Source organism: Panthera uncia, chromosome C2 (assembly GCF_023721935.1).
Source record: "Panthera uncia isolate 11264 chromosome C2, Puncia_PCG_1.0, whole genome shotgun sequence".
Classification (NCBI taxonomy): domain Eukaryota; kingdom Metazoa; phylum Chordata; class Mammalia; order Carnivora; family Felidae; genus Panthera; species Panthera uncia.
This window is the reverse complement of record NC_064810.1, coordinates 153,918,665-153,929,870: the sequence shown is the minus strand read 5'-3', so window position 1 is coordinate 153,929,870 and position 11,206 is coordinate 153,918,665. Positions and strand designations below refer to the sequence as shown.

The 11,206-nt window shown below is 44.2% G+C and overlaps 1 protein-coding gene and 1 long non-coding RNA gene across 5 annotated transcripts in view; one reads left to right on the top strand and one right to left on the bottom strand.

Moving 5' to 3' along the window:
- LOC125921468 (uncharacterized) overlaps positions 1–11,206 on the bottom strand; it is a 79,930-nt gene that overhangs the window by 16,920 nt on the left and 51,804 nt on the right. The gene's annotated exons all lie outside the window — the stretch shown is intronic.
- Positions 27–11,206, top strand: part of CLASP2 (cytoplasmic linker associated protein 2) — a 180,103-nt gene continuing 168,923 nt past the window's right edge. For all 4 annotated transcript variants that reach the window (XM_049629088.1, XM_049629086.1, XM_049629087.1 and 1 more), the window contains exon 1: positions 27–240. In XM_049629088.1, coding sequence (XP_049485045.1) covers positions 46–240 — 195 coding nt within the window. In that variant the 5' untranslated portion in view covers positions 27–45. The remainder of the gene's footprint in view (positions 241–11,206) is intronic.

Sequence of the window (11,206 nt, the reverse complement as noted above, 5' to 3'; positions counted from 1 at the left end):
GTCCCCCGCGGGCGGGCGGCCGGGCGGGCGGCCGGGCGGGCGGCCATGGAGCCCCGCGGCATGGAGTACTTCAGCGCCCAGGTGCAGCAGAAGGACGTCGGCGGCCGCCTGCAGGTCGGCCAGGAGCTGCTGCTCCATCTGGGCGCCCCCGGCGCCATCCCGGACCTGGAGGAGGACCTGGGCCGCCTGGGCAAGACGATCGACGCGCTCACCGGCTGGGTGGGCTCGAGCAACTACCGGGTAAGCGGCGGCGGCGGCGGCGGCGGCGGCGCGGCGGGGCCGGGCACGCCCTCCCGGGCCGGCCCTTTAATCCCGGACGTGCGCGTCCCGCCGGGCGAGCCCCCCGGGGTGCGCCTGGCGCCTCCGAACCGCCCCGGGAACGGGAAGGGAAGCCTGTGGGCTCGGGGGTCGGCGAGGCGGGGGCGGGGGGTCCCTGGGCGCGCCCCCGAGCCGGGGGCTTCGTTCCCACCGCGACCGAGTTTTCCCCCGGTTGTGAAGACTGACAAATTCAGCGATTCCGCGACTCGACGCGGAGTTACTTGGCGTCAGGACACAGCGTTTCGCCTCCTGTTTCAAACTCATTGGTGATTTGCATACACGAAGCGCTCGAAGACTTTTTGCATTTGTACGTCCCTGTGTCACCGCTACTTGGAGACGGAGGACATTGGGATACGATATTTTTAAGTTCAAAAGAGTGTGTTAAATCAATCTCCCTTATTTAGTGATTGTTTAGCCTGCTTAATCTTGTTTCTTTTCTTTATTGCTTTTTTTTTTAAATAAATTTTGAGTCTGCAAGGTTGTGCTCTTTGTCTCTAAAAGCATCTTTAGAGCTTAATCAGGTGCCCGATTAAGTTTACTGTTAAATCTAATACAAAGATGCTGACCCCAGGGCATTAGGTGTTTGTTTTTCATTTATTGTGGACGGAAAGCAGTTAAATGCTGTTAACTCCTTTTACCGTAGTTGAGGGCCGACTCGGATTCGAAACCTGTGTCTTAGCAGGTTAGCTGATGCCGAGAAAAAATTGTACAAGCAGGAATGAGTGTTTTTGAAGAGCTGGTAGGAGGTGGGCTGTAATGTAGCCACGTTGAGAGACCAGGTAATTCTGTAATGAGCCTGTACGGTAGTTTTTAGCAGTTACTTTTCTTTGGAGTCTTCTGGTGGCAGTGTTGCTTTAAAATGCGAGTTCAACTCTGGACGCAGTGATTCTCCTAAGTAATTTATACTTACAACCCTGCAAATAGGCTATACTTTGAAAGCTTTATTCTCATAGAGTAGAAAGACAGACACCACTACTGTGCAGATTTAATGGTGAAGCTTAAACATGAGTTTTGGAAGGGGTTGACTTTTACAAGGATAATAAGCCGTTTGAGAATTAACCAGTTTGATGCTCTGTTGCATACTAGCTCGTCATTCTTTTGTAGAACTTCAGGAAAAGTTAACATTTGATATATCAGTACCATTTGGGAGAAACCACCTAACTTTACTTGAGTGGCATATACCCACTCAAGAGAATTGATTTCATGTTGTAACATAGGCTCTTGTAGAAACAGTCAGCTCTTTGGTAGGGCTTGCTTCTTCCCTTCCCAGCGAAGGGTGTCACCTACGCAGACCGTGGTGAGTTGGCTTTGGGCCCTTTCACCCCTCAGATGTACCATCTTCCACAGTAGCCCGATTTTTCTTTAATGTCTTTATGCACTACCTGCACTCAGTGCTGTGTTTTCCTTTCAGCTGGTCCATAAGAACTAGAATGTATCCAGGATCTGACGCAGGCTCTCATCTCTTCACCATTCTGTCCATGCTCCTTACTAGATGCTGTAGCTTGAGACAGTTTCCACAATCAGAAGATAACTGCCACAGGCTTCCACGACCTTAGCCACACACTCCCTTGTAGCTACGCCCACACATTCTGCCATCTGCTCTGTTACATGAAAGAAGGGTCTTTCTCGCTTCCGTGGTCTCTTGCCTCCTTAAGGACATTAATTCATCAATTCTCCTATCTCCTTCCCGAATCCTTAGTTCTCTTCTTTCTACTGAATGCTGCATTGTTAGAGGGCATTGGGCTTTGTTTCTTATTTGAGTTTTATAAAGTAAGTTACCAAACTAGGTCGTCATTTTTTACCCAAGATACAATAAAACCTATTTGACTCTTTTGAAAAAAAGCATATCGTGGAATTTTTTGAACCTACACACAAATAGAGAATTGTATTTAAATTTCAAATTATGCTGAGCAAGTTCTAATTTTCTTCAGATTTGATAGTACTTTACAATTCGTCTTAACAGCCATCATGACTTCCATAAATTTGAGTGATGTGCTGTATCCTGGGTGGTGGTCTAGATCCTGAGGATCCCGCTGTGAGGAAAACTAGCAAAGCTCATTCATTTAACTTCATTTGGATATTTATTGAGGACCAACTACAAGCAGGCACTCTTCAGGCACTTCAGATACAGTAGTGGAGAAAGAAATCCTTTCCTCTGTGGACTTAGGTTCTAGTGGAGGCAGGGAACAAACAAGGTAAGTAAAATCTACAGTATGCTAGATGGTGGTAAGTGCTTCAGAGAAAACAGCAGGAAGGGAATAGTGTTGGGCAGGATGCAGGTGTTGGAATTTTTTTTTTCAATATATGAAATTTATTGTCAAATTGCTTTCAAGTGTTGGAATTTAAAATTTTTTTTTTTTTTAACGTTTATTTATTTTTGAGACAGAGAGAGACAGAGCATGAACGGGGGAGGGTCACAGAGAGAGGGAGACACAGAATCTGAAACAGGCTCCAGGCTCTGAGCTGTCAGCACAGAGCCCGACGCAGGGCTCGAACCCACGGACTGTGAGATCATGACCTGAGCCGGAGTCGGACGCTTAACCGAATGAGCCACCCAGGCGCCCCTCAAGTGTTGGAATTTTAAATAGATGGTCATTGGGGAACATGGGTGGCTCAGCTGGTTGAGTGTTTGGCTCAGGTTACCATCTCATGAGTTTGAACTCTGCGTCGGGCTCTGTGCTGACAGCTCAGAGCCTGGAGCCTGCTTCGGATTCTGTGTCTCCTTCTCTGCCCCTCCCCTGATCGTACTCTGTTTTTGTCTGTCTCAAAAATAAAGAAACATTAAAAAAAAAAAAAAACCCACATGGGAAAGTCAGATCCTTGCCCTTATGGAGATCCCATTAGAAAGAGAAAGGCAGAAGGGGGTGGGGGGTGCCTGGGTGGCTCAGTCGGTTGAGCATCTGACTTCGGCTCAGGTCATGATCTCGCGGTCTGTGAGTTTGAGCCCCACGTCGGGTTCTCTGCTGACAGCTCGGAGCCTGGAGCCTGCTTCGGGTTCTTTGTCTCCCTCTGTCTCTGCCCCTCCCCTGCTCATGCTGTCTCTCTCTGTCTCAAAAATAAAACATTAAAAAAAAAGGCAGAAGGGTATACAATGTAGATAATGTCAGGTAACAAGTGATTGTAATCAACTGATGTGGATGGAATGAGGCTAAGATGAGACAAGTTGGGGGTAGTCGAGAAAGTGAGGTGAAAATTGCGTACAGACATGAAATAAATGTAGGAGTGAAGAATGGTTTAGACAGAGGAAACTGCAAATGTGTAGGCCCTAGTTCTGCGAGGAAGATAAAGAAGGACAACATGGCTAGAGTTTACAAGCAAGAGGTGTTAAGAAAGATGAAATTGAGGAGGCAGGTGGAAAGGGCCCTGTAGGGTTACTCTAAGTCAGTGGAGGGGTGGCTTCCTTGCCGCGCGTGGGCTGTAGAGGCGCGCCAGAAGAAGCAAGGAGGCGGCTGAGACTGGTTGGTGGCACAGCGGTGTTGGAAAGGGGAGGATTTTGAGATGCAGTTTGGGGACAGAGCCAGTGGGACCTCCTTTGGGTCCAGAAAGAAGAATTAAGCGTCATTGCCTTTCTTGAGCACCCGTCATACACTTGGTGAATTGGTCGAGGGGTACTTGAACCTAGGGAAGGTTAAGGTTTTCCTCCTCCTTTTCTGCCTTTCTGTAACCTGACTCTTGAGTATCCTATCATTTGTCAGCTGTACTTTTTTGTATTGTTTATCTGCAACTATAACAGTAAGTTGACCCCAAAACATGGAGAAATAAATAGCATTTATATCATAACTATGTAGTGCTCAGCTAAGTAATGTGCTAAGATTTCAAGTATTTTCAGGATCGAAACCACAGCCCCTTTGCCGTTTGAAGGATACTTTCCAATATCAGCCTCACCTTGATTGTATTTCTTATAAACTATCAATTTCTTAAAACATACCATTTCTTAGGTTGCTTAAATAAAAGTTGAGATCTAGCTATTTATATATGGATCTTGCCTGTTCTTTTTACTTAAAGAATGTCCAGGTTTTTTATTTTTTTACTGTAACTGTCCTTTTATGTTGTCACCTTGTATATGTGCATGAAAGTTGAGTAAGGCAGTGATTCTGAACCCATGAGATTCAGTGCCCTCTTTTAATGTCTCCCTTATAATCCTGAAATAAAATTTATACGTAATACCTAGTACATATAATTTTTCAAAGTCCCAATAATGTCCTAACTGTACTAAAAGAGGAAAATTCTATGTAATTTGTGATGAGATAAAGTAGATGTCGATCAGGAAATGTCCCAGTCTGACGACCCATGAAGACATAATGGTAGTTAGGTGGCTGTACCAATGCATATTCTTGCTGTAAATGCTGCCACACAGTTACAGGTGTGTGGTTGCTGCTGGTTCAGACTTGACAAGTGGCATTACTGTTGCTGATGGTGATCTTCTGGAACTCCAAATCCCGAACCTTATTTTCCTTGAGTATTCCGTCTTAAAGAGTTTGATCACTCCAATCCAGATATCTGACATTCGTTCTTAATTCTCTTCTCCCTCTTCACACTTATTTCATGGTCCTCATTTGATAAAGTGCAGTTCTGGTTAATCGAACTCTGCGTATCCCACATCTGTACCAGTGCAACTGAAGGTAGATGGAGAAAAACACAAAACCTCTAACTGATTTCACTTAAAATTTAAAAAATTTTTTTAGATGTTTATGTATTTTGAGACAGAGTGAGCAAGCAGGGGAGGGGCAGAGAGAGAGGGAGACAGAGAATCTCAAGCAGGCTCCGCAGAGCTTGATGCAGGGGCTCGATCTCACAAACTGTGAGATCATGACCTGAGCCAAACTCGAACACTTAGCCAACTGAGCCACCCACGGCCCTCAGTTTTGTGACTTTAAAACACCCTAAAATTTAAGCTTGGTCTTAGGTCCAAATTTGATTTTTAGAGTTTCTGTTTTTTTACCTGTTAAAAAATGTTATTTTTGCTTTCATATTTGTAACATTTTATTGTTATGCTTTTGTATTTATATATTTAATATATGTTTATATTTTTGCTTTCTGATATATTGGAATGAAATGGCATTTTGTGTATTACTTTTTATGGCCAGCCTACTTATAATTCAGAACATTTTTTTTTCTGCAATTTGTGGATTCTTTTAGGTTTTCTGTACATATGGTAGTCCCTTCTCATCCATGAGGAATCTGTTTCCAAGACTCGCAGCCAATGCCAGAAACGGCAGCTAGAACCTGTATCTACTGTGTTTTTCCATGTAAATACATGTCTATGGTAAAGTTTAATTTATGTTAGGCACCATAAAAGATTAACATTAATAATAAAACAGAACATTTATAACAACATAATACAATAAAAGTTACGTGAATGTGGTCTCTCTTAAAATCTCCTTGTACCGTACTCTCCCTTCCTGTGATGATGTGCGATAATAAAGTGATGAGATGAAGGGAGGTTAATGATGTGGGCGTTGTAATCGTGTGGCATTGTGTTAGGCTACTGTTGACCTTCTGATGAGAATTATCTGCTTCCAAATCACAGCCGACCTTGGGTAACTGAGGCTATAGAAAGCAAAACTGGGGATGAGTAGGGACTACTGTAAAATCCAGACCATAATGATAGTTTTGCTTCTTCTTTCCATTTATTTAGTTTTGCTTGGTTTGGGTGCATTTGGCTAAGACTCTTAGGATGAGGTTGAGTGAAAGAGTGTGGGCCTTGAATTGTCCTTTGTTTCAAGAACAATTTCACCATGAGCAATCACACTTACTGTAATTTTTAACGTTTAGCTATGAAGGATTTTTAACATATCTAAAGGTAGACAGAATAAATAGACCCACCCACAACACCAGTCCATGGCTAATTATGCTCGTTACTTTGTCATCAATCACAGATACAGTGTTTCATCAATAAGACTTTCTAGTTAGTGTCTCAAAGATAAGTGTTCTTGAAAAAAAATTGTTACCATAACCTCACTACCATTAACACATGTAAAAAGCTAATTCCTTGGTATTAAATATGCAGGGTCAAATTTCTAATTTTCAAAAACATCATACGGGGCGCCTGGGTGGCTCAGTCTGTTGAGCATGTGACTTTGGCTCAGGTCATATTCTCACATTTTGTGGGTTTGAGCCCCGCGTCAGGCTGTGTGCTGACAGCTCGGGGACTGGAGCCTGCTTCAGATTCTGTGTCTCCCTCTGTCTCTGCCCCTCCCCCATTTATGCTCTGTCTCTCTCTGTCTCAAAAGTAAATAAACATTAAAAAAAAAAAGTCATACAAATTTTTAAATTCGTTATTATAAGAAAAATCAGGATCCAAATAAGATTTCCACATCATGTTTAATACATTAGTTTCCTGTTGCTGCTGTGACAAATTACTACACACTTAGTAGCCTAAAGCAACATATAGTACATTCATTTTCTTAGAGTTTTGAAGGTGAGAGGTACGGAATGGATTTTATTGGGATAAAAATCACGGTTTCAGCAAGACTGTATTCTTCTGGTGAACTTAGAGGAGAGAGTTTTCCAGATTCTGGAAATTCGTGCCATTTCGTAGCCTATGGCCTCTTCTTCCATCTTCAAAGCCAGCAGTATAGCACCTTCAAATCTTTGTGGGTTTTGTTTATTTTTTTTTATTTTTTAAAAATGTTCTTATTTTTGAGAGACAGAGCAGGAGTGGTGGAGGGGCAGAGAGAGAGGGAGACACAGAATCCGAAGCCGGCTCCAGGCTCCAAGCTGTCATCACAGAGCCCGACGCGGGGCGCGAACCCACAGACTGTGACATCGTGACCTGAGCTGAAGTCGGACACTCAACCGACTGAGCCACCCAGGCGCCCCCGAAATAAAGAATTCTCAAAAGCCAACAATAAGAAAATGAACAATCCGATTTTTACAGTGAGCAAAAGATCTTAACAGATACGTCACTGCTGAGCCACCCTGGGGCCCTGCACCTTCAGATCTTTCTGACTGCCGGTTTTGTACCCACATCTCTGCTTAACCTCCCGCCTCTCTCTCGTGTGGGATCTTGTGATATATTGGGCCCAGGATAATCCAGAGTAATTTCCCCGTTTTAAGATCTTTACCACACCTTTAAAGTTCTTTTTACCGCGTAAGGTCCTGGAGGTTAGGATGTGAACACCTTTGGGAGGCCATCCCTCAGTTAACGTGTTTATTAAGTCTCTGAGTTTGTTTCTACCTCTGTTAAAATTTCTTTTTCAAGATTCTTTTAAAAAATTCTTGGACTTTATTTGTGGAGTTTCACAAGTTGTGATTTTGCTGATTTCACTCCTGTAGTGTTAGTTCCTCTGTATTTTACTATAAGTTGGTAGTTGGACCTAAAGCTTGATCAGTTTCAACCTTTCTTTTTCTTCCCCCTCAGGAGGCACATAATGTTGAGAAGGCACATAAGGTCTGCCAGTATCTTTTTATGATGTTAGCAATCATCAGTGTTCGGTGCTTAGATCTCTTAACTCGTTAGGGCTTGTACAGTGATATTCTAATTGTCATTCTGTCACCTATTAACTAGGATGCTTTGTACAGAGAAACTTCCCATTTAGTCCTTTTTTAAAAAACGTTTATTTAGTTATTTTGAGGGGAGGTGGAAGGCGGAGGGGGAGGAAGAGAGAGAGAGTCCTAGGCAGGCTCCACGTTCAGCACAGAGCCTCACGCAGATCTCACGACCATGAGGTCATAATCTGAGCAGAATCGAGTCTGATGTTTAACCCACTGAGCCACCCAGGCGCCCGCCCCGGCCTCCACTTCTATTTCATTGGCATAGTTTGTAATAGAAAGGCGGGCATCCCTGATTTTGTTGTGCTTTGCTTTATTGTGCAAGTTGAAGGTTTGCGGTGACCGGGCATGCAACGTGTCTACTGCTGCCATTTTCCCAGTGGCACTTGGTCACTTTGTTATCTGGGTATCACATTTTGGTAAATCCTGGCAATATTTCAGACTTTTCTGGTTACAGTATGTCATGATGGTCTGTGGTCAGTACGTTCAGATGTTACAATTGCTCTATCGTAATTGTTAGGGAGCACCACGAACCACGCCCATCTGAGAAGGCCAACTCAGTCTCTACACGCAGTGGTGCTGACTGCTCCACTGAGCAGCTGCTCCCCGTCTCTCTCCTTCCCCCCAGACCTCCCTGTTCCTGGACACACAGCCGTGTTGAAATGAGGCCAATTAATAGCTCCACAACGGCTTCTACGTGTTCAAGTGAAAGAAGGCGTTGCGTGGGTCTGACACTGAATCCAAAGCTAGCGGTGATTAAGCTCAGGAAGGCAAGTCAAAAGCCAAGACAGGCCAGAAGCTAGGCCTCTCGTGGCACGCGGCCAACTTGGGACTGCAAAGGAAAGGTGCTCGAAGGAAACTGAGCATGAATGGTAAGAAAGCAGAACGGCTTCATGGCCGATCTGGACCTAGTTTCGGTGGTCTGGAGAGGAGACCAGAGCAGCCACAACGCTCCCTTAAGCCAAAGCCTCATCCGGAGCGGGGCCCTAACTCTCTTCAATTCCGTGAAGCCCGAGATTGGTGAGGAAGCCACGGAAGTTGGCTCGTGAAGTTGAAGGAAAGGAGCCGTCTCCGTCACCTACAGGTAGCAAGGTAGCACAGCCAGCACGGGAGTCCCAAAGCGTTCCTCAGAGGACCCAGCTGGGGCGACCCCCGAAGGTAGCTGCCTAAACAGCGGATTTCCAGTGTGGACGGAGCAGCCTTGCATCAGGAAGGAGACGCCACCTAGGACTTTGACGGCTGCAGGGGAGAAATCGGTGCCTGGCTTCGGAGGACAGGGTGACTCTCTTGTTCGGGCTAATGTAGCTGGTGACTTTGAGTCGAGGCCAGTGCTCGCATCATTGTGAAAATCCTGAGACCCTTAAGCATTGTGTTAAATCCACTCTCCTTGTGCTCTGTAAGCGAAACAGCAACGCCGGAAGGACAGCCCATCTGTTTACACGGTTTCCTGAATATTTGAAGCCACTGCTGAGAACTATTGAAGGAAAAAAGATTCCTTTCAAAATATTATGGATCATGACAATGCACCGGTACCCAAGAGCTACAATGGAGCTGTGCAGTAAGAATTAATGTCGGTTTTGTGCCTGCTAACACCATATCCGTGCTACAGCCCATGGATCAAGGAGTAATTTTAAAGTCTTATTTAAGAAATACATATTACAAGGTTGTAGCTGCCATAGGTAGTGATTCCTGTGATGGAGCGGGGCAGAATAAATTGAACAAACCTGGAAAAGATTCGCCATTCTAGATGCCATTAAGAACATTCGTGATTCCTGGAAAGAGGTCAGACTATCGACATAAACAGGAGTTTGGAAGAAACTGATGACTTTCAGGGGTTCAGTGGAGAAAGTAACCTCAGATGTGGTAGAGACAGCAGCAGAACTAGAATTAGAAGTGGAGCTTTCACTGTGCAGAAACTTTTTATTTAGCTGTAGTCCCAATAGCTTCTTTGCTTTTATTTCCCTTGCCTCAGGAGACCTACCTAGAAAGTTGCTACGGCCAATGTCAAAGAAGTTACTGCCTGTGTTCCGTTGTAGGATTTTTATGGTTTCAGACCTCATATTTAGGTCTTTGATCCATTTTGAACTTATTTTTGTGTAAGGTATAAGAAAGTGGTCCAGTTTCATTCTTTTGCACGTTCTTGTCCCGTCTTCCCAACACCATTTGTTGAAGAAACTGTCCTTTTCCCACAGGATATTCTGATGGGTTAAAGAGGTGATTGGGATTAAGGAGTGCACTTGTTGTGATGAGCACAGGGCAATGTAAGTGTGGAATTAGTAAGTATGTTGTACATCTGAAATTCCCACAACACTGTATGTTAACTGGAATTAAAATAAAAACCTTAAAAAAAATGGAGCTTGAAGTCGGGACTGACTTTGCAGTCTCCGGATAAAACTTGAACAAATGAGGAGTTGCTTCTGATGGATGAGCCAAAAAAAAAGCTTTTCTCGGGACGAGATCTATTCCTGCTGAAGATGCTGCGAAGATTGTTGAAATGACAGCAAACGTTTAAAATATTGCATATTTTGAGCAGCTGATGAGCAGCATCAGGGTTGGAGAACATCAACTCCAATTTTGAAAGAAGTTCTGTGGGTAAAATGCTGTCAAACAACATCACATGCTGCAGAGAAATCATTCATGAAAGGAAGAGCCAGTTGTGGCACACTTCACTGTTGTCTTACTTTAAGAAACTGCCACAGCCTCCCCAGCCTTCAGCAGTCACTCCCCGGCTCGGTCAGTAGCCATCAGCCACCCTCCCCCAGCCAAAAGAGTACAACCTGCTGAGAGCTCAGATAATGGTTAACGTTTTTTTAGCAATGAAGTATTTTTTAATTAAGGTGTGTACTTTTTAGAGCCATGATGCTATCGCATGCTTAATAGAGCTCAGTCCAGGGTAAACATGACTTTTATATGCTCTGGGAAATGGAGAAATTCACTTGACTCACTTTGTTGCAGTATTCCCTTTGTTGCAGTGGTCTGGAACAGAATCCACAATATTTCTGAGGTACACCTGTAATTTATAGGATTCTTTCCTTTTGTTTACTAATTGTCAGAATACTGGGGTGGCCTTCTAGCATCCTCCAATATCGGCCACATAGTTCTCGTCGTTACGAATTCTTGTATTTAAGCACATCTGATGTGTTTCAAGACGGTGCGCTTATTATCCTTATTAATACTCAAACTGTCCTATCTTGGCACGGCCCTAGTAACCTCTGATAGTATCTTTGCTGTCTGGCATCGTGAGATGTCCTATTTCCTGCTCCTGCCCTGGGATCAGCCGCTTCTCCAAGAAGCTCTTGTTCTTTTTAGTGGGAACGAGTATGTGGAAAATGCAGTGTGAGTGCCAGTGGGACTCATTGTTCTTGTCGATGAATAGGGTTCGGTTTTATTTTAG